The sequence below is a fragment of the Coccidioides posadasii genome, chromosome 1 (assembly GCF_018416015.2).
Source record: "Coccidioides posadasii str. Silveira chromosome 1, complete sequence".
NCBI lineage: Eukaryota > Fungi > Ascomycota > Eurotiomycetes > Onygenales > Onygenaceae > Coccidioides > Coccidioides posadasii.
Genome location: NC_089407.1, coordinates 6,913,960 through 6,938,208, shown reverse-complemented (window position 1 = coordinate 6,938,208; position 24,249 = coordinate 6,913,960). Strand labels below are relative to the sequence as shown.

Sequence of the window (24,249 nt, the reverse complement as noted above, 5' to 3'; positions counted from 1 at the left end):
CTGGCAGTGGGTGGCTGGGACTCGAGAACGCTGTGAGTGTTGGTTCTGGGAGGTTTTGATGGGCGAAAAGCAGCGGCCGAAATTTCCAAGTCTTGCCGAGAACTCAAAAACATCGTTGGTGTCTCATTCAACTTCCAAAGACCCTCTCCTCCACGTCTGAAGTCTGCAATTGGGCGGAGCCAAATAACTACACGCACACAATGGTATTGCATCCACTGCTCCTACGGGTAAGGCTTTCTCCTGATCGGGATGTGTTGGCAGTAAATACTGATTTCTACCTTCAGAGAGCGGCTGCCACGAGCGCCGCAGTCCTCATGGCTGGCGGATTCGCCGCATATCCTGGACGCACATTGTACGCGGAAGCTCCGTCTCAACCATCAGTACGTCAATTGGACTTCCACTGTGTCATTTCCCCCCAGAATCAGTATATCTAACATCCTATATAGCGCCAGCGAAAACCAATCTACGATGAGGACGGCGACAGCACTCCAGTCGAGGCCCAAAAACCACTCTCAGTCACTCCGACTCCCTCCTCCACACCTCTTCCCACAACGACCTCAAACCCCTCCAATTACGAATCTCCCACGGATCAATTAGCAAAGCAGATCCGTCAAGTAAGACTCTTCCTCTACGATCACTCCCTCGCTGCCGAGAATGCCTTCAATGATGCCCTCTCCCGTGCCCTCAACGCCGAATCAAGGTTTACCAGCACGATAGCCTCATTGGCCCCATCACGCGAGTCTGGTGAACGCCTGCTTCCCGGAAGCATTTATGTGATTGTAACTGCCATGGCCGGATCAATCGTTTCTCGAAACCGCGGCATCTTCTTACGCACAGCCACTCCCTTGACTGCGGGTACCATTGCTGCTTGGACTTTACTACCTGTTACCATGCGAAACATTTCTGATTTGGTGTGGGAATACGAAAAGAAGGTTCCTGCGCTTGCAGAGCAGCATGTGAAGGCTCGCGATGCGGCCGAAGAATCCTGGAGACAGGCAGTGGCTCACAGTGGCTACGCAAGAACCTGGCTGGAAGGGAAGATTGGAGAGGGGAGACAAACATTGGAGGAATGGATTAGCAAGGGAAGATAAATACGCCAGTCTTGAAGCTCTTTACAAAGCGGCCGACAGTTTACAACCAAAGATCTTTGAGCTCGGCATATGTATATGTACTGTAGTAGAATCTAGAGAGTTGGGGTGGCTTCCAACATTCGCATTCATTTTACCCGGTTTCTCCGTTGTCTGGAATAAAAGGGAGACGATCTACTATTGGTAAACCGGACCGTAATGGTATCTCACAAAACTCATGTAGCACGACTTAAAAGACGGCTTCTTTGACTCCCGACGCCGTTTTTCCCAAATAAAAGTGCCCCAAGAATTAGCTACTCTGCTGGGGTTGATGCGCCTTCAAGTCCAGGAGAAGTTACATTGCCTCGATCCGTCGCTTTCGGCGGAGGCGCAACCGGTGTTCCAGCCTGCGATGGCACGAAGTCCTCTTCTTTGCTTTTCTGTTCGCTTTCACGGAAGTATTCATCGAATGAGGTTGGTACAGTATGCACATGTCGAGCTTTCCGTCCATGCCGACCATGAGTCGTTGCGGCTTGGGAAACCTGCCCACTATTAACACTCGGTGAGAGAGGAGGCAGCGATGCCATCTCTGCCGGAACTAGGAAATGATTCCCCGGCTGAATTTTTGGCGATTGCTTAATTTGTTCCGTGATTCCATCTTTTGTGTCGAAGACAACTTCTCCGGGCCCGTCAACCTCCTCTCCTAGACCAACCGGTAGCCTGTGTAGAGCTCCATATCCTAATATGGCACCGAGAGCACCTTCCCCGCCCCAATTCCTATTGGGCACTATTTCCACCTCTCGTACAACGTCAAATTCGCTATTATATACCCATAAAGTGAGACTCCTGTTCAGATGGTCCTCGACGAGCTCCCCGAGTGCGGCTTCACCTCTCAAAGTCCCACTTGGCGTTCCAAGGATGTAATCTGAATGAGGTAGTAGGCCAGCCAAGTAGGCAGGACTGAGAGGCGAGGGAATAGACAGTATGTGCCATATATGCTGTGTGGAAGAGAGAGGTGCGAGTTGCAAAGTGAGACCTAATGTGGGCTTCTCTGGTGGGATGGGGATAACGACGTTGTGCGTCCGTTGTCCCTAGAAATCTGATAAGCATATGCTTGCTGTGACCGAGAAAGGTAGTAGATCCAAGACTACCTTCGCACTCCAAATCTCTAAGGAGACGCTTGTTCCGGCACAATTGCGAACCTCCGTCGCAAACAGGTGAGGGTCAGGTTCGTCCTATCGATATCTCACGAATAAGCATGCAGGCCGGAGCACTGAGAGGGGCATCCGTATTTTCCTTACGATAAGTCGGCCATTGATTCCAACTATGAAATCAAACCAAGGCTCCAGAGGAAGGTCCGGGTCCTTATTCCGCAGTATCTGGAAGCCGTAGGAGTTGTCACCCGTGGTGCTTGTTGGCTGCTTGGGGAGATCGGAATCCAGCCTCCCAATGAAGCGATTTAAAGCCCCGAACATTGGAGATGATTAAACAAGAAATATATTTATATCAAGCGAATTTACAGCACGTTTTGCAGTTATAATTAAAAGGAGGTTTTGCTTGCATGTACTTTTTGCCGTACCGATGTGATGTTCGTTGGCATTCTTGAAGTGGTATTTACTTATTGGTGACATCAGCGCGACAACCCTCCCAGAGCTCGGCCAAAAAAAGTTTCTCGCGACGTTTCGCTTAACTGTACGTCCCAGCCATAGCCACTAACTAATTATCGGAAAGCTTCTCTAGCACTGCACAGTTGAGTGCCTATGAAAACCACTCCCTGATTGAATAGCATCGGCTACCTGTGTCTCCCCCATTATGGATGGGCGATAAGAAGCTGAGGTGGATGACTGGTTGGCGGTATGGCTGTTGAGGACGAAGCTCCTCCGCCGGAGGTCAAACATTACAACAAATATGGAGAAGTCCCCTGGGATATTCAAAAGTATTAGTTTCTCTACCTGCTTGATATGCGGGAGTGCTGACAGCCAGATTATAGCTACTGGGCCCAGCGCTATAATATCTTCTCTAGGTATGATGACGGCGTCTGGCTAACTGACGATGCTTGGTTCGGAGTAACCCCAGAGCCTATTGCAAAGTATGTTCTGTATGGGTAGATTGCAAACGAGAATAAGCTGACGGTTGGTGTAGTAAAATAGCGGCGCATATGACCGCTGCAGCCCCCCAGAAGAAGAGCATTGTAATAGATACATTTGCTGGCGTTGGAGGCAACGCGATCGCCTTTGCGCGCTCCAACAAATGGAGAAGGGTCTACGCAATCGAGAAGGACCCAGCAAGTCTTCAATGTGCAAAACATAACGCTAAGATCTACGGTGTCGAAGACAAAATCACTTGGTTCCAAGGAGACTGTTTTGAGATTCTTAAAACCCAGCTGAAAGACCTGGCACCTTACAGTGTGATTTTTGCAAGCCCGCCCTGGGGCGGTAAGTTGGATGAACGTCGTCTAATGGCTTAGCAGTGCTAATGTGCGTCATTTCAGGACCCGGATATCGATCTGATAAGGTCTTCAATCTGTCCACGATGGAGCCCTACTCCATAGAGACTATTTACTCTGAGTTCTCGGCGTTTACAACAGATATAGCTCTCTTTCTCCCAAGAAGTTCTGACTTGCGACAGTTGGCAGCTTTAGTGAAAGATGAAAGGAAGGTCACAGCCATGCATTATTGCATGGATGGAGCAAGCAAGGCCCTTTGTATCTATTATGGTGATTTCAAAATTGAGCAGGAATAGCAGAAATCTGCATTGCGAACAATCTGTATTCATGCTAACTACATGCACGATGATGAATGTGCGAATGGTTTTCTAGCGCTGTTTGTGCTAACAAAAGTGTCCCTCCAGGATGATTAGCTGAAGAACTCATCCTAGCAGGGCTGCGTGGACAAGATTTCTGCAACAAGAGACTTGGCTGCAGGAAGCTACGAGAACCTGGGATACCGTAAGCACTCCTCTGGAGGGGAACGGCTTATTCTGTCAGAATAACCTCTTCTTATCGCCCCCAAAAGAACAAAGCACGATGGAAGAAAAATCCCCGATCTTCTGAGTGAAAGTTCTCCTCCCCAAGCCACGCCATCTCCGTAAACATGCACGGAGCAGGGCGGCTAGTCCCTTGGGGATCGGCCTTCACACCTCTGGATCGCCGTATACGAGCTCGGTTCATCCACATGCAAAATGCACCCTATCCGCTGTCCCCAGCACACACATATATCTACGACCCGCTTACGCAGACCCGTGCGCTCAGCGCGAATGAATTCAACTCTTTACCTTCAATAAGGAACGCGCCGTCAAAATGCTGTCGCACTTCGGCCATGACGCAGCTACTATTCCTGAGGTTGGCGGAGAATCCAGTACTGGCCGGCCACATGCAGGCTTTATTGCAGTTGAAGCTTCAACGGCGGGAAGATGAAGATAAGAAACGACTCTATATCTGTAGTGTTTTTCTTTTTTCTTTTTTCTTTTTTTTTTTTTATAAGCCAGACTCCAATGGAAAATAAAAGGGATTCTGGGAATTTGATTTCAAATCAAGGACACAAGGAACATTGTTTCATTGACTCTTGAACTAACTCCGATTCCCACTCTTTTCCATCGGCTCCCTGCAAGCCAGCGCAGAGTAGATTCTGACAAGCCCCCCAAACAAATCCTTGTGCAAAAACATTCGGTTCCATTTAGTTGCAGCAATATTCAACATAATAGCAGCTTCAATGTAGTATGACAGGATATATTTCTCCACCACTGGATCCCAATTGTCAGTGATTGGAATTGACACTGTCACTCTAAAATACTCCCGGTATACTGGCCAAAATCTCTCAAGGTCCCAATCAACAATCCCTATAGTGCAGTTTGGCTGGATAATAATGTTGTCCAAACAGAGATCCCCATGAGTAAGAACAACCTCATATCCTCTTATGCTTCAAAGTGTTTGGTGCTTTAAGTACTCACTTATAGGAATGTTTGTCCTCGATATTAGAATCAGCATTTCATTATCAATCGGGGCAATATGTACCCCTCCCTTACCTAGGAAAACATCAGGAAAGGCATACAGATCATTTGGGTCTAGAATGAACGTGGGAAAGCCAATATGTTTCAAGTAGTCTAAACGTGGCTTGATCTTCTTTTGGGGAGATGGTATATGGGACCCTGTCGGCAGAAAGAGCTGTACCGCGGTTGGCTCGGCGGATGTAGCCTCCCGTTTTAGTCTACAAGGTAAAAATCAAGTTCGTAGGCTTCACAAGGGATTGCAATCTCAATGCCCGAAGAAGTACCCATCCAGTCTTTTCGATGAGCATCGGGACCAGCACAGAACCTTTGACAGGAACTTTTCCACCCCTTTAGCATTTGTAAGAAGGTGGGATACAATTGGCGGGACTTACGTTTTGCAAGAATTGCGTGGGCATGCTCCCATCTCTTGTTGAGTAAATTGATACCCCAAAGCTCAGAGTATTTGGTGTTTGCTACCTAACTGGGGGCAGCTGTTTCAAAAGATCATTGAGATATGTGGGTATTGAACAGTGGTTCACATGTGTTATGAACACAACATGTTTTCTGGTGGATTCATTGTCCAAAGGGCTAGAACAATAGCTTTAGTCGAAAACAATGTGGGAAGATTGGAATAGGTTAGTCAATTAGCTAAATATGGAGTACATTGAGTGAGGTTAACACAGCATGTGGTGTAAATCACCCGGTGATGCCCAGCCCCCATTGCAAGCCGAATAGAATGTGCTATTTTTAGTGTCCTGATAGTTCCTTGCCTCTATCTCTAGTATTTTCAGACCAGCTTTAGCTATTATTCTGAATGAGAATGAGTTTTGCTGTTGTGAACGTGGATGATATTGGTATCAATTTTGTCCAGAGCGCAGGTCCACGGACTTATCAGAAATTCGGCTCTCCGTTGACGATCCCGAGGACTCAAGAAGAGGTCCCGCAGCATTTGGTCACGTGATATATCCCTTCGGCAGCAAGCTCCAGCAGCTCGCCGCGCAAGAGCTCAACAGGAATCAGACCTTCACAGCAGCTTTGTTTCTTTCCACCCGGTGGTCCACTGAAATCCAATATAATATCCTTTTCTAGCCTTTCAATTTGTTGTTTCTTGCCCGTGGTTAAAGCCACAAACTCTTGATGATTTCCTTCTACAAACCTGTGCGCTGCTACTCCACTTGCACTCACATTACTTTCTTAAACCATAAAGAACCCTCTATTTGCCGTCATAGAATTCTGGCGCACGATCGCTGAGTATTGCAGAGCTTCAAGTCCACCGATATGTCCCAGTCCACCCAGGCTAGCGGCGTCGAGCCGCCCGAAGATGACCCCTTTGACACCTTTATGAGACAGCTGAACTCCCCCACGAACACCCGAGAACTCGAATTCATGAACAGAGAGCTTGATCCCGGTGAAAAAGCAGATGACGCTGTGGACTATGAAGACATCGATGATGATGACGATCTCCCCGATGAAGAGCCACTCCATGGTCAGGTTACCGTGGACACGGAAACCCAGGAGGGGGTTGATAACTGGGACAACTTAACAAAGAGCCTCGAGAGCGAGCTTCATGAGCAACCAGCGGTCGACGAGCTTGATGATTTGTTTGGCGATGTGCCCTCATCTCCTGTTGCGGAGGGAGTAGATAAACCCGTGGGGCTGCGGATGCCACAAGAGACACCTGATGAGTCGGGAGTGAATTCACTGGTAGATGAGGTCGACGCGATATTTAGCGGTGTCGACAGAGAGAGATCGCCAACTCCAATGGATATGGATCCAGAGACGCTTCGACAGTACCAGCTACAGCAGGCTCTTTTTGCCATGTCCTCCTATGGCCCAGATAACCCACCCGCACCCCCGGAAAACCACGAGGAGCTCCTAGCATCGCTGTGGCCGAAGTTCGATCGCAACTCTATGCCACGCTTCCTTGAACTTCTACCTCCGAAAAAGTCTCATTACATCGGTAAGACGCCACTCAAGCGACCTAAGCGGGTTATCCCTACGAAATTAAAACTCGAGCTGGCTCAGGATCAGGAGCGCAGTTTCCGTTCCACTGGTAAAACGGCGAGGCACGCTTCAGAGCTAGAATCGCCTTCTGTGGTTGTAATCACGCCCCCCGCGAAAGATGAGGATACCCTGAGCGATATCATGGACTTGGATGATGATGATTTGGACGAGGAACTCCCGGGGGGTGTAACTATGCAGGACTTACAGTTTATTTGTGCAGACTGGGATATCAAAGAAGTTGTCTCCAATGAAGAAGAGGTTGAAGGGGCTCCCCGGGCTCCTCCCAACGATGAATTCAGTGAAGATGAAGATGACTGGCTTTTTGAAGTTCCTCCTCCAGCCAAAAAGCGGAAGTTGGATAAAGACCCAGCCGATTACCTTGCGCTTTCGCACATCGATTTACCCTTGTTGGATGATCCCGCAGAGACTACTGCTAAACTTGCGAGAAAGGTAATACTCGATATGAACGATCCTCGTCTTTTGATCGATGAAAGAACACCAGAGGTTTCGGTGCAAGCAACGAAATTCGGAGGGGCCAGAAAACTCAGCGAAGTTTTCGGAAGCTCGACAAAACGCATGATGCAGCGTTACAACATATCTAACGATGAGGCTTATGAGATGTTGAAGGAGAATCATAAGAATAAGGTACGCAGTACTTTGGGAAATATCGTGTTGGAGCACAGTATGCCTGCAGTGCGACTTCAGTGGCCTTACTATAAGACGAGGCTTGCAAGACAAGAAGCACGATCCTTCCACCGTCCGGTTCTTACATTTTTCCCTGGGCTCCCGGTCACTTTCAAAAAGCCAACGTTTATTAAACGTAAACACCAAAAGGGCAAAGATGCCAAAGCTCTTTATGACTCGACAAAGTCCTTGTCGTTGGCCGACAATTCAACTGTTTTGTTGGTCGAATATTCCGAGGAGCATCCAATGATGATGTCAAATTTCGGAATGGGAAGCCGGGTGATCAATTATTACCGGAAAAAAAACGCGGAGGACGCACTTCGCCCAAAGGGTGAAGTTGGAGAAACGGCGGTACTTCTTCCGGAAGACAAAAGCCCGTTTTCTACATTTGGTCATGTTGACCCGGGAGAAACAACCACTGCAATTGCCACGGGAATGTTCCTTGCCCCTTTATTTCGTCAAGAACCCAAAGGTACCGATTTCCTCGTTGTTAGAAACAGCACAGGCGTCGAGGGCGCGAGCTATTACCTACGAAACATTGAAAACCTTTATGTTGCGGGCCAACAATTTCCATCCGTCGATGTACCCGGACCTCATTCGCGTAAGGTGACAACCGCAGCAAAGAACCGCTTAAAGATGATCTGTTATCGTCAAATCAGGAAAAATAGGAACCATAGAGTCAGTGTGGCTGATATCACGGAACATTTTCCTGAATCTACCGATATGCAGAATCGCCAGAAGATGAAGGAGTTCTTGCAGTTCTCGAAGGATCATAAAGAGTGGGAAATGCGATCAGGAGAACCCATCCCGGACGAAGATGTCCTACGTGGTTATGTTAAGCCCGAAGATGTCTGTCTTCTAGAGTCAATGCAAGTCGGTTTACAATATCTGCATGATGCAGGCTACGATCGGGAAGAAGACGAGGACGACGACGGAGATAAAGAGGGTGATAGCTTGGAGCAACAGCTCGCTCCATGGAAAGCAACCCGAAACTTCCTTCTCGCTTCCCAAGGAAAGGCGATGTTACAGTTACATGGCGAGGGAGATCCCACCGGCCGAGGAGAAGGATTTAGTTTTATAAAGACGTCTATGAAAGGTGGTTTTAGAGCCGTGGGTGAAAGTGTTGAAGACAAGCTTGACGCTCAGAGGCTTAAGGAACTCGGCGGACACAGCTATAATGTTGCTCGCCAGCAGAAGTCGTACGAGGATTCTATTCGCAGGATTTGGGAAAGTCAGAAGAAGAGCTTGTCATCCACAATTGAACACTCCGATGCTGAGAGCGATATTGATGTTGACGAAGCAGAAGATTTGTTTGGTAAATCTTCCCGGGTAGATCGACGCACTCCTCTTATAGGACGCCGCGACGACGATACAACGAGTCAGTTCAGCAGATTAAGTACATCAAGTCAAACCAATAAAGTTATGAAGATTACTCGCCAGGTTAAAAACGCGCAAGGTCAGATTGAGGAAGTCCAAGAAATTGTCAAAGATCCAAGGGTGATCAAGCAGTATCAGAAACAGCGTTATGAGGCGGAACTCAGGGAGTTGTCGTATGTGACGTCCCATCCATCTGCTTCCTTGTTCGGCCTGCTAACCTTCTTTTTAGTGCGGCTGATATGGTGCCAACTGGAGACCCCGAAACCGACGCCAGGCGTATGAAACAGTATGTCAATCCTTTTCATTCCTCTTAAATCAGTATGGACTAATCAATTACTCCCTCACAGCATCCAAGACGAACTCCAGCGTCTACAACGCAACAAAGAGCGTCGCCACGCCCGCGAAAAGCAAAAGTCCCTTATGACCGAACACAAAGAAGGATCCCCGGATGCAGCCAATTCACCGGCGCCCGCCACGGCTCCAAAGGGTGCCACACAGCGCAAATGCGCCAACTGTGGACAGGTTGGGCATATCAAGACGAACAAGAAGTACGGGTCCCTTTTTATTTTTCTCTACCATTCACCCCCTCGAGGACATCCAATTAACCACCACTACTCGTCTCTAGGCTCTGCCCCCTTCTCAACGGGACGATGAAGCCCGAAGAAGGTGGGAATGCGACAGCATTTATGATGCCGGCACCGGCGGTTTAAAGCATCCCGTTAAATGTGACTACTGTTTGCCTCCACATTCTAGCGCTATAGCTATCCTTACGCAATTCTTTCATGTTTAGATTCCCCATCGTTTTTATTTTGCGCCTGATGATGGTATGTAAAGCATATTTTCGCCAGGCAGGACTGGCACTCTTGAGATTCCCAGATGTGTACTTTACTGCCGAATAGAAGGCTTTGATTTTTCGGCTGGCGATACATGGGTACGAATACCACCATCTACAAAAATAAATTCTCTACAAATTATCTTTTACCATTCCTGATTAATAGCATGATATCAGACTCGCTTTTTCTTCCTCCCCTTTTTTTTTTTTTTTTTTTTTTTTTTTTTTTTTTTTTTTTTATAAAAAGAAAGATATGAATGCGGTAAGAATATTTTATTGGTCTTAGTTGTTGATATTTTTTGCGAAACAACAAATGTGCTCAACAAAGCACACAGCGGTAACAAACATCAAACACCAGAATAATGCTGAGAACACAGTTCATAAGGCAGCAAACACCAGCAATGGCTGCTCAATAGTCAAGGCTCAGGAAATGCGGCAGGGATAAACATGACAAGAGTATTAGCTCTCACAAGAAGTCGAAGATAAAGATGGATATCCGATTTCCAATGATAAAGAGCCAGTTCCTGCACCCTACTGGTCAGTCCGGACGAGCCTTCGGCCCCTCTCAAGTTCAAGGGCAAGTAGAGCATCTTTAGGGCGCCGATAGCTATATCCTAAAAAGGCACTTTTTTTCCTCATATCCAGCGCAGTTTTGCTCACCCGGTCATCTCGTAAGACCTTGTCCCTAGCACGCTTCTTCTCTCGCTTTTTCTTCAACGACTTACTCTGGAGGTTGACTGTTATACCAGCCAGGATTCCATTCCTAAGCTTACCTGCCGCTTTGCATCCTACACTTGGACCATCTAGCTGTGTCTTTCCAGAGTTATTTGGAGTTTGGCCTCTGGATCTATCGACTTCTTCGAGGCTGGCTTCGCTTGGCCCATCCGGCGCATCGCTCACCTGCTCTCCTTCGAAGTACTTAGTGTCATCTCCAGCTTTAACCTTCGGTACAAACGGTGGACTGCGATAGTGAAGTTCGTCCCATCGAACAGCCTTAAAGAACGGATGATTCTTAATATCAGCTGCATCATCAGGATAGACATAATGCCCACGGTAGTTTCTCGATGTTTTATCAGCCGGATAATTGAGCAGCTCTCCCGGTATCCTCCCTGAATGCACATAATCATTTAGTATATATTTTTCGGAGCAAAGGCGGTATTCCTTTTCTTGTAGAATTTGAATGATCAAATCAATCGCATCATCAGAAATAAGATGGTCCGAAGGCCGATCTGTAGGGAAATACAGTGTCTGATAATGATGCTGTACTGCATTAGCAGCAAACAAGAGGTAATGAGTCAGGGGTATTCGGCGGTTAGACTCACAAGGATTCTTTGTTTGGTGTCATGCCTTGTTTTCGCAGCAAAAGGAGTAAACCCGTACAAGCACTAATTGTGTTAAGGGCTGCAACTGCATCTCTTTGACGCTGGGGTAACAAAGAGGGTACCGTACCTCATATAAAATGATACCGATGCTCCACCAGTCACACCTCCCGTCGTAAAACTCACCCCTAATAACTTCTGGTGCCATGTACTGGCTGGTGCCTACAACACTCCTTGCAAGTTTCTTCCTTTGCTTCCGATTTCGCCAGCAGAGAATATCATCATTTGGTCCAGGGCTGGGAATTGAGGGTAGTCGATCGTGATTTTTACCGGACTCTCGCCTTGGTAACTCGGTACCAGCACTATGAGCGACCTCTTGAGCTGCTTTGCGGTCCTTGTCGTCTCCTTCGACCTGTATTCCCAGCTTCGACATCAATGATTGCCTTTGATTCGTGTAGTATGCTTGATCATGAGACCAATGTCCGTCAAAGGCAAGGCCAAAATCGGATATTTTTAGGTGCCCAGAAGCTGAGATAAGGAAGTTATCAGGCTTGACATCTCGATGAATCCACCGGAGGCGATGAGTCTCTTCCACGCAAAGAATCATCTCAGCAATGTACCATCTGGTAACGTCCTCGCTCAAAATGTTCTTCCTTATTAGCAAACTAAGAAAGTCCCCGCCAACCATGTAGTCCATGACAAGATAGAGACTATGCGTATCTTGAAAGCTAGCGACCAGCGGGACTATCCATCGGGATTTTGTTGAAGCGACAAGAAAATCTCTCTCTGCCCGTAAATGCCCTTCCTGACAATTTCGTATCATATCAGACTTCCGAATGACCTTCATTGCGAAAACATCCTTTTTTGATCTGTCCAGATCCTTACGACGAGAGCTTCTAGCCCCATCGACTGCTGATTTTAGAGCATCAAAGGTACTGGGCCTTCTATGGCTTTGAGTCGCATAAGACTCTGGTTTCGGGGTCTCGACGATATCTCCTGTGTGCTTCTCCCTCACAAGGCGAACGACTCCAAAGCTGCCCTTTCCAAGAACTTTGATACATTCGTATCCAGCCACAGAGATACTCTCCCTAGCTTTCGGGCAATTTGACCGACTTTTCAGGAGGCGATCCTGTCGGAGATGGTCGCTTTCCTGCCGGTACCACGCCTGTTTTGCTCTAACATGCTCTTCTATCGGCAGGTTTAACAGATACAGTCGTTCTTCTAGTTCGCGCTGACGCTCGGAGCGTGGAGACTCCACGGAGAACAATTCGTTGAAGTAAGTCTCGAAAAAGATTTTCGCGGAAGCAGCAGCCTCAACAGTAACAATAGATGGGGATATTTTATTGAGTTGGTTGATTTTGTTCTCAGATGTGTCGGAACCTGAAAAGTATTCTCCGTTCTTCTGGCTAGCTTTATCTAACATCTTTGGCAAGGGCGTCACCGGCGCACCGTCAGAAGTAGGGTTGGTCGACTGTGTTCGAGGAGACGAGGTGCTATGCACTGAGGAAGAGTCTGTGTCATCTTGGGCGTTATCCCCTAACCTTTGCAGGTCAGGTGTATTGGATGCAGGAGGCGTAAAAGAAAAGCTGTGGATACTGGGCCGTCTGCGCAGATCTGAACGGTGAATTACGGTAGGATGGCCGAATGTTGTAGAAAATCTGCGAGACAAAATGTTCGTGAAGCCAGGACTGGAATGTCGACGAGGAACATGGAGGGTCGAAGGTTTGCAGCCTAGATTTTCCACTTCGATGGCCTGGTGACCATCTTCTGAATGATGTTTATTCGTACACCTTTTACCTCTATTGTGGTAACTTGTCAGATCACAAAGGAGCTTCAAGGGCCGGGATGGCGCTAGCAATATCCCAGGAATCCCATCCGCATCGCGATTTCCACGATGAGCCAGGGGATAGGTGACAACCCTACTGGAGGCACCCTGGTCATAGCTTGCCCTAACTTTTTGTGAACTGTGCTCTGGCTGGCGAGGGAGTGTCATTTTTTCTCCTGGGATAGAGTCAATACCAAGCATTGTAATGATAATATCAGACGGAAATTATACCTGTGCCACTGCAGTTGCTCCGAAGTCTTAACATCGACAACAGTTTCGACCTGCTCCTCTTCAAGAAGCGTCGAACACTGTCTCTACTTCGAGAAGTTCCACTCGAGCTTTCCGAAGTCGACGTCACCGAGTTGACTGAATGCTCCGGGTTTTCTACCTCAGGCTCAGTAGGTTTCTGTTGTGCGAGATTTTCAAAGAGTGTCTCGGAGAAGGTAGCTCTCCGTCGAACGACCATTATAACGTCGTAGGAGCAGTATGTTATGAATATAGAGAACGAGAGCCAGCAGAGGGCCTGGATTAGCCCAGCTCACCCCTAGCGCCTAATCAAAGTGATAACGCATGCAGAGTGCTTCATTCAAAGCACAGAGACACAGCAAAGTAAATGAAGCCTGAAAACGGCCATCTCGAAGTAAGCCGTCGTCAAGGAGCGTCTTTGCCTCGACTCGAAAGAAGGAACAAGCCTCCATCAGCAGCGGGAAGCCGAGACCGCTTCATGACGCGAGGAAGGCGCTTTCGCAGTACCGCATTGAACGGTTAAAGAGACGGTGCATGTATTCTGGCAGCTCCATGGGGCACATTGGCTTCCACAGCCGGAGTGTGTACTCATTGGCAGCCATCTGATGGAGGCCAAGATAGCATCAAAGCACTGCGAATAGAGGGAAACAAGATCCGCCAATGGGCTGTTCAGATGCATCTTTGGTCTGGAATGGAAAATGGTTCATCAGAGACTTTAGTTTTCCTCCAACAGCTTTTTGCTGTTGCAACTTGGAATTGAATGCAGGTGATCAGAGAGTGGTGAGGAGAGGTTGTAAACAACAAAACCTGGATCTCAAAACTTCACAGTCACCAACCTAACCACCTCCCGTTGCCCTGGACGGCCAAAGAGAAGGATAGAAAAATTAGGACTCACTGTGGCTAACTAGAATCAATGTATCCTGCATAAAACATGAAGAAATCTTTTGTCTCAGATCATACTAGTATTAACTACTCAAAGAACAGGAACCCACTCGGTAATATCCAGGCCCGTCTCCCAACTCCCTGCGCGAGAATCCTTCCCTATGCCCAGGTGAGTGCACCTTGAAGCCGCGGCAGATGTCTCGACACGAACAGTAGAATGTTAAATGTGACAAGTAAAACGCCGAGGGATGAGCTTGTTCTTTTTTTATACAAAACAATTAGCACTGTGAAGACAGCAGCAGCAGGTTACCTAGTCTCAACAGGAACGAAATGAAACTGTGGGAATAGCAACACAATTAACACAGGAAATCTATTTGATTTCGAGGAGTTTCACGTCAAAGACAAGTTTCGAGTTGGCGGGGATTCCAGGCTGCGCCATCTTGCCGTATGCGAGATGCGGTGGGATGGTGATTCTTCGCTCAGCGCCAACGGCCATTCCGGGGATGCCGATATCCCACCCCTTGATCACTTCGCCGGAACCGACCTTGAACGAGAACGGTTTCCCCTTTTTGTTGGCTGCAACGGCGACTGTCAGCAAGGTACTGGTTCTACGTCCAATAAACCAAGGACCACTTACAATCAAATACCTTCCCGTTCTCAAGCTTGCCAATGTAACGCATCGACACCCTGTCGCCCCTCTTGGCGGCAGGACCTTTTCCTTGCTTCCTATCTTCAATCTTGACACCCTGGACTTCCTTCACGATGATTTCTGGCTTAGTAGCCTCCTTTTTCTGATGGGTGGAGCCAGTTGGACCCTGTTCGAGATTCTTGGCGAACTGGACCTTCTTGTCCGACTTTCCAGCAGCTGGAGACTGCTTGGCCTCTGCGGGTTTCTGTGCCACCTCGGCTGCCTCCCCATTATTCTTCTTGAGCTTCTTTTGTTGCTTCTTGCTGAGGGGCTGCTCTCCGTTGGTGGCGGGTTTCATGGATTTGGACATCATATCGTCGAGATTCTCATCTGAATCCTCTGCTAGTCGCTTGTTTTTTCCCTTACTGCCCTTTTTAGGAGTCTTTGTTGAGAGTTTCTCTTCTTCATCAGTATCGATTTCCATAATTCGAGGATTTTCCAGGTCATCGAGATCATCGCTCTCCTCTTCATCCCCTTCCAGGAGGGCGAGCTCATCTTCATCCGGGGACAGGTCGTATTCATCATCTTCCTCCTCACTTTCCTCGTCATCACGTTCATCGAGAGGAAGGACGTAGTTTCCGGTGAGATAAACTGTGTGAGTACCTGTTACCTTGAAGAAAATGCGTTCGTCTTCGGCAACAACAAAGTCAAGTGGCTGCTGGTAGTTCTGCGATTGCGAAGGAAGAGAAAGGGATGTGTCAATACATGATAAAATAGCAGATTGGTAGATGAGATTAAAGCTTACCTTCTCAGGGTCCAATGTGCAAACGACCACTTCTTCCAATTCCAAGTCATCAGATCCCTCACTGCCAGAATCATCAGTGACCTTGCCTTTTCCCTTGATCAGCTTAGAGATAGCGGCCTTGAGATCGATATCATCTCCATCGGAGTCATCTTCGTCCTCATCCATCGCACCTTCCATTTCTTTGAGCTTGGCAGCCTGCTTGGCCAGCTTTGCCTTGGTAGGATCACTTGGCCCACCATTCGCCTCGTCGTCGGAAGACGCATCATCATCCTCAATATCGGAGTAGTCCTCATCATCTTCATCATCGTCTAGATCCAATCCTGGAGGAGGTCGAACAATCTTCAATGTCGCTCGTGGTGGCTTATGTGCGCTAGCTTCGTCCTCGAGCTCTGGCAAAGCATCGGGGTCGATTGCCGCCATAGTAACACGAAACTGCTCATTTCAAATTAGTATTTCAATATGCCCACAGTTTTCCAGAAAGAGACCTAAAAGATATACCATTGCTGAAGCATTGGGCACCGCGGGAACGAGGATACCACCAGGCGGGACCTTCGCCGCGTACAACGCGACAGGCTGAGTTCCAGACATGATCGCAGAATTTAACGGGCCGTCTATGGATGAACCGTGGGATGACTATTCTCTACTGGGGCAATTGAGCGAGTGACCAGGCGGTTATCCTGCTGGAAATGAAGGTGGCTGAAGAGCAGGAAAAGATTCGAGCTGCAGCTGAAAAAGGGAGAGGAGGGAAAAAAAAAAAAAAAAAAAAAAAAAGGATGAAAAATGAAAATTCGAAGTAAACAGAATCTGAAGACCCGCTGTGGATCCGCCCACAAGACTAGTCTACTTCGGCACTAGTTCAGGACCCACTTGTGCAGAGCCGCGATTAGCTCCCACGTGATACATCAGAGTCACATGACTGCGCTTGCTGGTCGCGTCGACCAGTCGCGTGGCTGCGGTTTATGTAAGAGACAACGGCCACACTCGCCACGGGGCTCGGCCAAGTCGACGACAAAGGTTGTAGACTTGAGACCAAAAGGCGCATCTCTCCGCTTGTGATGATGAGAGGACGACGAAGGGCTGCGTTGCTCTCTTGATCTTTTGTTTCTGTTGGTGGTCTGGTTATGTTTCTTGCGCGTTCTTGGCCCCACCATGGGCTCTCGATTGGAATCAGGATCCAACGCAGTTCGGAAGAGGATTGAGAACCGTAAGGGCCGCCGAGATATTGATATAAACCGGCTAATTGGCTGACATTTCTGCAGACGTGTTTGAAGATGAAGAAGGCGAGGAGTACGGAGCTTCAAGTTTCGGCGGATTTGGAGAATACTTTCGTCGCAAAAAGTTGAAATTGCAGAACTTGGACGCTGAGATACGATCGAGTTCCCCGAACAACCCTCCGATCTTTCAAGGTGTGGTTGCACATGTAAATGGCTACACACAACCGTCCCTAAATGATCTTCATCGCCTTATCGTTAGCCACGGTGGAGCTTTCCTCCAGTACCTTGACTCGAAGACGGCGGCTACCCATATCATCGCAAGTTCCTTGACACCCAAAAAGCGCGAAGAATTCCGGAAATATCGTGTCGTAAAACCAGCGTGGGTTCTGGAAAGTATAAATGCTGGCCGACTTCTTCCCTGGAATTCGTTTAGGGTTGTGGACGAGGGAGCGTCTCAGAAGGTGCTCAAGTTTAGCGACAATGGCCAGATCGTGAGCCAGACCAGGACACAGTCGTCCAGTTATCGGGATCAAACAGAATCCAGCTGGTATACAGCACGTCTTGCCCCACGCTATCCCGACGCCAAGGGGTTCGAGAATAGTACAATTCCTACGCCTTCACCCAAAACTGTAGGAGATGTTGGTGACAGTGTATTTAGGACTAAGGCCTCTACTAATATAGCGCAACAAGGGCAGGGATTTGACGATTCTATTCCAGTAGAGAATAGGACGACTTCAGATGATGCCGAGGTAGCAGTTCACCTGGAAGACACGGACGAACCGCGACAAGAACCTTTGGAGAAGACCAAAGATAACATGACTCCTGAAGAGTATAACGCACAGTTACTCTCAAATCCACATATGCGTGATTCAAGCGGCGTTAATCCCGATTTTATTCGGCAGTATTATCGAGAGTCGCGTCTTCACCACCTTTCTACCTGGAAAGCCGAGTTGAAAGCAAAGCTCCAAGAGGCGACCCTTGCTAAAGTTTCATCCCTTCGGACACCCAAAAAACACGTTCAGGGATCACGACGGTACGTACTTCATGTCGATTTCGATAGTTTCTTTGCCGCTGTTTCCATTCGCAAGCACCCCGAGCTTGCGGATAAGCCTGTGGCCATCGCCCACGGTACAGGAGCAGGGTCTGAGATTGCGAGTTGCAACTATCCCGCGCGGGCATTCGGTATACAAAACGGAATGTGGATGCAGGGAGCCTTGCAGATGTGTCCCGATCTTAAAGTTCTTCCTTACGATTTTGCCGCCTACGAAGACGCGAGTAGGAAATTTTACGAGGCAATACTTGATATTGACGGCATCGTACAAAGCGTCAGTATTGATGAAGCTCTTGTCGATATCACTAAGCTCTGCCTTGAGGCCGGGGGTTCTGGAGGCAAAGGTATATCGGAAGGCTCTATCTGGAAAGAGCAGGCAAAAGCTGATGAAATTGCCCAAACTTTACGGGATTCAGTTAAACAGAAGACTGGATGCGATGTGTCCGTAGGCATTGGAGGAAATATTCTGCAGGCCAAATTGGCATTGCGGGAAGCCAAACCAGCTGGTCAGTTCCAGCTGAAGCCAGAAGCGGTTCTTGAGTTTATCGGGGAACTTACGGTGCAGCAGCTTCCCGGGGTAGCGTGTAGCTTAGGAGCTAAACTCGAGGAGCTTGGGGTGAAGTTTGTTAAAGATATCCGCGAGCTTTCTAGGGAGAGGCTTACCTCGAGTCTCGGTCCAAAAACTGGAGCCAAACTATGGGACTATGCTCGCGGCATTGATAACGCAGATGTTGGAGACGTCGCACCCAGAAAATCTGTATCCGCAGAAATAAACTGGGGAATTCGCTTCGTCACGCAAGCGCAGGTAGAAGAATTCGTGCAAAGCTTGTGTGATGAGTTGCATCGACGACTTATGGAGAACGGGGTAAAAGGGAAGCAGCTGACGATGAGGATTATGCGACGAGCTCTTGATGCACCCCTGGGTCCTCCGAAGCACCTCGGACACGGCAAGTGTGATATGTTCAACAAAAGCGTTTTGCTAGGTGTAGCAACCAATTCCAGTGAGGTACTTGGTAAGGAAGCCGTTTCAATCCTCAGGAGCTTCAACTTTTCCCCCGGCAATCTGAGAGGACTTGGAGTACAAATGACGAAATTGGAGTCCATCAAACATGATCCTTCTGGTGGGATACACAGCAGCCAGCGTCAGCTCAACTTCGCCCCTTGTAGTCCTCAAAAACGAAGGCCCTCCCAGGATTTGGACGAAATACCCATCCCGAGTAAAACGGAGTCTTATGTATCCGTCCAAACTGCGCCAGAACTTAACGATGGATCACAAAGACCGATGAATATCACTGGAACTCAGTTTATTATGCCTTCACAAGCTAATTCTCAAGTGCTTTCTGAGCTTCCTGGAGATATTCGGTCCAAATTTGTCTCTATGAGCAAACAGCAGCAAACACCAATAACTCTTGCCAAACGCCCCCTGAAACCCCAGGCACCTTTTGCACTGCCTCCTCAGTCGCAGGTGGACCCGGAAACTTTAGATGCCCTGCCCGAAGATTTACGAGCGGAAATACTGGCTTATTATCAGCAATCCCTCCCATCGCTTCCATGCGATGCATCCCCCGAAGCAAATAGTAACATACGGCCAAAGACAAAGCTTACTCCTACCAAGCCCCGTGCTGGCCGCACTCGTGGCCGGCAGGTTGCCAGTAAATCTAATGCCAAGTCTACTCTGACTCAATCAAGCTTCATCGTTTCTCGACCGTCCTCGTCTACAGCTCCAGCAGATGAAAATCCAAGCACATCATCGGTTGTTGAAGAATGTGCAGATGATATTTCCGAAGAGTTTCTCTTAGCCTTACCAGAAGACATCCGTCGCGAAGTCATCGAGGAACACAAACGATCACGTCTCCAGAAGCGATCCGGACTCAATTTACCTACAGTTCGCAAACCGTTAAGTAAGCCTACAGACCGCCCTCCAGAGCAAAAGCTCCTCGAATTCGCACCCCGGCCGCCAAAGCCGACATTTACTTCAAAAAAGCTTTCTTCACTACCAGAGCTGCGTGAAGCACTAAGCGAGTGGTACGAGTTATTCAAGCGAGAGGGACCCTTTGAGGAAGATGTGGATGCCCTTACCAAGTATTTGAAGCGTGTTATTCTTGAGGAAAGAGACGTGTCGAAGGCTGTTGCTGTGGCACAATGGTTGGCTTGGTTGTTGGATAGTGCCGGGGACGATGAGAAAGACAAAAATGAAGTAGTAGATTTTGGGTCGGTTGACCAACACCAGTCGCTAGAAGCTTGGAAGACTGCTCTCCAGAAAGTGCGCAGAGATGTTAATGATGCTGTGAGAGAGAGAGGGTTGCCTCCCGTTGAATTTATGTGAATATGCTTATTTGGTACTGATCCTCCACCAGTCAGACTTATTCTCTTACTCTTGAGAGTAATATGTCTGTGCATCCTGAAAAAGAAGGGTATCTGGAAGCCATCTGTCTTTGCCCCAGCTGTAGTTTGTTCATGAAGAATGGTCAATTAGCGTGCAAGAAGAACGATCACCATTTTGAGAAGAAACACTGCAGTCTAGATATCGTTCCTCAATACATCTTTGGATTGAATATGGCACTTTTATAGGCCTGTTTGAGATATAAATTCAATGATGGATATATGTTTGGGATCTTGTTTATCCAGGTGTATTTATCAACTTCTCACTCCTTGGTGAAGATATGTCCGCTCTCAATTTGAACCAGGAAATAATGAATGCCCCATACTTCGTTGTTGACTGAGTCAGAATTGCAACCCGCAAAGTTGGCATATTTCGCAGAACACTTACTCAAGTCACATAACTAAGTCCCGAAAAAAAAAAAGAAAAGAAAAAGGGGAGTAAAGAAAAAGTCAGATTACCCTCCGTCTCAGCACATCCCAACCCAGAGCATGACTATCGTAGTCTACGCCCATGACCGACCGTTCCAGGACCCGTTCATAATCACGGACGCCACTAACCTTGAGGTTTTCGATCGGCGAGGAGATAGCAACAAAGAGCCTCTTAAGACCATGCTCCTGGCCCTTCAATGCATGTGCCAGCGGGTCGAAGATGCGCTGACACGCAGCTTTGTATGCAGCTACCATCTGAGCATCATCATCGTAGATGACGCCATTTGGCAGATAATCAAGGTCCTCATGGAACATCCTGACCATCAAAGTCAGTGCTGGTAGTGTAAGTTTGTTTACCGCCGAGTCGACGAAGCGTTCCCAGGCAAGAGTGTTGGGTTGGCCAGGTAGATGGGTATTTCCGTCGATGCCAGTGAACTCGAGAGTGAGGAATCTGAGATGTGGAAGGTCGTCTATGGATAAGCACATGGGGCTCCAACCGGGCTTTAGTTCGGGTACGATGAGCGGACTGATGATGAAGCGGTTCTGAGAGACGAAAATATATCTAGATAGCGCTCTTATCCGCCGGTTGACATCGAATAGCTCCTTGGGGAGCACCCAGCAGGGATCGCAATTTACATAATAGCTGCTTGTCAGGGAACAACAGGAGAAAAAATCGTCCCTCGAGAAGCAAGCACCGCCCCAGCAGAGCCGGGGAATGAAACCATTTGATGATACTACCAGAGTGGTATCCGAAATGAGCCCCGCATGCTCCAAAACTTTCAGCTGAAGCTCTGGAGGGAGTTTGGCGAAAGGGAAAGGGGGGTCTATATCATCAAGTTGCCCTGTAGTCATGAGAACCAGACGCTTTACCCACGGCTGAAGCCGCCGGTCCGCGTTGGGCAGGGAAATTAAGCAGTTCTTCAGACGTGGGAATTCCAGCAAGGGCGCTAAAGACAGCCTTAATGACTGAAGCACAACAGCAGGATAAAAGCATTGAGGGGCGAAATTGATTTGTAGGTTCAGTTTGCCAGCCGCTATGTGGGCTCCGAGGTGATATAGAGTATCCCGCCACTCTTGGACAACCAAATTGAGACAAGGCGCCAGCTCTTGGAGCGGCATCTTCTCATCGAACATCCGATTCAGCGGTGCATCATCGCAGGTTCGGCCACAAGGGCATCGCGTGGGGCGGAGATTCAGCTGCAACGTAAGTCGACGCAGGGCTGACAACGCATTCCCGCCCACGACCTTGAAAACAAGGGGTTTCTCGCTCGAAACCGCGAATTTATTCTCAGAGTAGAACGCGTGCAAAGCATCCGCAGACACGTCGCGAGAGACATAAAACAACTGGTTTTGCATATGGTAACAATAGCCAGCGCAGCGAAATCTCGCAACGCAAAAGCTGCGGTTTAGAGAGCACCACTGACCAGCCCAGGGCCGGTGCACTTTGTGGCCAAGTGCCATCAACCTGGTATCAACGCCCACCACTCCGAGCAGGCTGTAGATCTCTCGCCGGACAGAGTATGGTAGCCGAAGCAACGACGGCTTTTCGGGAAGATTCTCCATTGTCGTGCCTCGAGCAAAGGTGGGGGAATCTCGTGTCGATTTCTCCTGCGACGTTTAAGTGGTCACTGTTGGTGTGAGGCACAAGTCGGGCGACGAGGCTTTGAACCGAGCTAGTGAATGGTAAACACCTCGTTGAGTTTTGGCTCGCTAGTTCGTGCTGAAGGGCGTTGACGCCACGGACGATGAGTCTTTTATCTTCCAGGAGTTCGTCCGGAACAATCTACTGTCGTAAATAGTTCAAATTCGGATAGCATCATCGTTTTTACTTTCTTTTCTTGTTTGGTGGCTCCAAAGACCTTCGAGGTGAGTCGATCTTTGATTCCCCCCCCGTTCCTCAGTGCTTTGACCCTTGGGAAATTCGCCGTGCACGTGTGTACACTGAGAAGTCTGGGCCCGTCGTCCTTTAATACATAATACATAGCTACAGAGAGAACCCGGCCAGCTCTATGCATGTATTTATGGAATTGAAAGAATGGATGCATAGCAAATATTGAGATATCGATAGTATATCATCCTGTCTGGCTCCCTCTTTGAAAGCCATTCCCTTTTCTTCACTGGTGGTTGCATTCCTCTGGTTGGAACATTCCCTCTCATCTCATAAATCGCTATCTTTCTCGGTCATTACTTGTAGTAACTAACTAGTTAAATAACTGCTGATAATCATTCTCTCTATCTCGCAGCCAGCGCCATGGACAACATATCAGGTACGGGGAACCCTTCTGGTATACCTGCCTCCTCTCTGAGACTGCGGCAATGGGGACTAACTTCTTCTCTAGACAAACTCCCAGTCCACTACGCCATAATCCTCTACCCGGGTTTCCAAGCTCTAGACGCCTTTGGACCCCTTGACGTCCTCAATGTACTCGGGAGAGACAAGCCAATTAAGCTCTCCATCATCGGCCCAAGCTTGGACCCCGTCAGCATCAATGCTCTGCCCCGGCAGGGTTTGATATTCAACCCGGCATTCTTCCAGAGTGTGGTCCCTACGCACACCTACGCCAACCCGCCAGAAAACATTGACGTCCTCATCATCCCGGGTGGCACGGGGAATCGAGACCCGAGAGTGCTCGAGCCAGTCTCCAAGCTCACTCGAGACTTGTATCCGGGATTGCAGTACCTCTTCACGATCTGCACCGGCTCCAAGATCCCAGCCCACGCGGGCATCCTGGAAGGGAGAAAGGCGACCTCCAACAAGATTGCTTTTGGCGAGGTCGCGGCTGCTTACCCCAAGGTTAATTGGGTCGAAAGGGCGCGCTGGGTTGTTGACGGGAATATCTGGACCACCTCGGGCATTAGTGCGGGGATAGATGGGATGCTGGCCTTCGTTGAACATCTTTACGGCAAGGAGAAGGTGGATGTGCTGTCTCATTATTTGGAATATGTGCGGAACGAGGACCCGTCCGTCGACCCGTTCTGCAGCGAAGAAACGAAGTAAGGCATTGACTGGAGTGGATGGAGGACGAGCTTGTGGGGGTTTGCTTCCTTTGCATGGGCGTGTTTGGTTACCAAGCTGGCTGCTTGTTACTCTAACCAGTGGTTCTATGTGCATACACACATACAGTTCGCTGCATCAAGCGAGTGGCTCGGAATAGAGGCGAGACGGCATATATGCATTATCCGGTGGTTCCCTTGTGCCTTGATGCATCCTGGAGGTGGGCATGCAGTATCGGTCAGTTACGTAAAGATCCTCTCCACTCCAACGGCGTATTTATTTCTTTTTTTTTGGGCCGTCAATTTGTAAAAAATATTCTGGACAACACCAAGATTGGCAACACGGGCGTGACTGGAGTTCGGCCCGCTCCGGATGCGGTTCTGGGTGCTTTCGTCGCGTCTCGCCCTCAGCTCCGACTCCCCAGCGGATAGTTCAGGCCGAGTGATCGTCGGCGATGGCGGCGATAAGATAAGGACCACCTGACCCGGCCGGCGGCGGCTAGACGCGGACATCCCAGGGATT

The 24,249-nt window shown here is 48.6% G+C and overlaps 9 protein-coding genes across 9 annotated transcripts; 5 read left to right on the top strand and 4 right to left on the bottom strand.

Moving 5' to 3' along the window:
* Nucleotides 1–200: 200 nt before the first annotated feature.
* D8B26_002070 (uncharacterized protein) lies at nucleotides 201–1,091 on the top strand (the record flags this gene model as incomplete). Its single annotated transcript, XM_003066012.2, has 3 exons — nucleotides 201–227; nucleotides 285–380; nucleotides 447–1,091. The coding sequence occupies 3 exons, from the start codon at nucleotides 201–203 to the stop codon at nucleotides 1,089–1,091; spliced, it is 768 nt and encodes a 255-aa protein (XP_003066058.2).
* A 290-nt stretch (nucleotides 1,092–1,381) lies between these two features.
* On the bottom strand, nucleotides 1,382–2,542 carry D8B26_002069 (uncharacterized protein; the record flags this gene model as incomplete). Its single annotated transcript, XM_003066011.1, has 3 exons — nucleotides 1,382–2,158; nucleotides 2,219–2,302; nucleotides 2,369–2,542. The coding sequence occupies 3 exons, from the start codon at nucleotides 2,540–2,542 to the stop codon at nucleotides 1,382–1,384; spliced, it is 1,035 nt and encodes a 344-aa protein (XP_003066057.1).
* Nucleotides 2,543–2,810: 268 nt separating this feature from the next.
* On the top strand, nucleotides 2,811–3,841 carry D8B26_002068 (uncharacterized protein). The gene is made up of 4 exons (XM_003066010.2): nucleotides 2,811–3,003; nucleotides 3,058–3,156; nucleotides 3,210–3,502; nucleotides 3,559–3,841. Exons 1-4 carry the CDS (start codon nucleotides 2,924–2,926, stop codon nucleotides 3,807–3,809), a joined length of 723 nt encoding a protein of 240 aa, XP_003066056.2. The 5' UTR covers nucleotides 2,811–2,923; the 3' UTR covers nucleotides 3,810–3,841.
* Nucleotides 3,842–6,299: 2,458 nt separating this feature from the next.
* Nucleotides 6,300–10,068, top strand: D8B26_002067 (uncharacterized protein). The gene is made up of 4 exons (XM_003066009.2): nucleotides 6,300–9,292; nucleotides 9,349–9,405; nucleotides 9,467–9,667; nucleotides 9,745–10,068. The coding sequence occupies exons 1-4, from the start codon at nucleotides 6,333–6,335 to the stop codon at nucleotides 9,827–9,829; spliced, it is 3,303 nt and encodes a 1,100-aa protein (XP_003066055.1). The 5' UTR covers nucleotides 6,300–6,332; the 3' UTR covers nucleotides 9,830–10,068.
* Nucleotides 10,069–10,482: 414 nt separating this feature from the next.
* D8B26_002066 (uncharacterized protein) lies at nucleotides 10,483–13,561 on the bottom strand (the record flags this gene model as incomplete). Its single annotated transcript, XM_003066008.2, has 4 exons — nucleotides 10,483–11,211; nucleotides 11,274–11,336; nucleotides 11,401–13,271; nucleotides 13,327–13,561. 4 exons carry the CDS (start codon nucleotides 13,559–13,561, stop codon nucleotides 10,483–10,485), a joined length of 2,898 nt encoding a protein of 965 aa, XP_003066054.2.
* Nucleotides 13,562–14,276: 715 nt separating this feature from the next.
* FPR4 (peptidylprolyl isomerase fpr4) lies at nucleotides 14,277–16,436 on the bottom strand. The gene is made up of 4 exons (XM_066123719.1): nucleotides 16,155–16,436; nucleotides 15,657–16,088; nucleotides 14,861–15,578; nucleotides 14,277–14,799 (listed from the first exon to the last, which is right to left on the bottom strand). Exons 1-4 carry the CDS (start codon nucleotides 16,242–16,244, stop codon nucleotides 14,594–14,596), a joined length of 1,446 nt encoding a protein of 481 aa, XP_065979794.1. The 5' UTR covers nucleotides 16,245–16,436; the 3' UTR covers nucleotides 14,277–14,593.
* A 264-nt stretch (nucleotides 16,437–16,700) lies between these two features.
* REV1 (deoxycytidyl transferase) lies at nucleotides 16,701–20,278 on the top strand. Its single transcript, XM_003066006.2, has 2 exons — nucleotides 16,701–16,860; nucleotides 16,916–20,278. The coding sequence occupies exons 1-2, from the start codon at nucleotides 16,806–16,808 to the stop codon at nucleotides 20,245–20,247; spliced, it is 3,387 nt and encodes a 1,128-aa protein (XP_003066052.2). The 5' UTR covers nucleotides 16,701–16,805; the 3' UTR covers nucleotides 20,248–20,278.
* Nucleotides 20,279–20,566: 288 nt separating this feature from the next.
* Nucleotides 20,567–22,295, bottom strand: D8B26_002063 (uncharacterized protein; the record flags this gene model as incomplete). The annotated part of the gene is made up of 2 exons (XM_003066005.2): nucleotides 20,567–20,686; nucleotides 20,763–22,295. 2 exons carry the CDS (start codon nucleotides 22,293–22,295, stop codon nucleotides 20,567–20,569), a joined length of 1,653 nt encoding a protein of 550 aa, XP_003066051.2.
* A 163-nt stretch (nucleotides 22,296–22,458) lies between these two features.
* D8B26_002062 (uncharacterized protein) lies at nucleotides 22,459–24,023 on the top strand. Its single transcript, XM_003066004.2, has 2 exons — nucleotides 22,459–23,017; nucleotides 23,072–24,023. Exons 1-2 carry the CDS (start codon nucleotides 22,984–22,986, stop codon nucleotides 23,728–23,730), a joined length of 693 nt encoding a protein of 230 aa, XP_003066050.1. The 5' UTR covers nucleotides 22,459–22,983; the 3' UTR covers nucleotides 23,731–24,023.
* The last annotated feature ends 226 nt before the right edge of the window (nucleotides 24,024–24,249 follow it).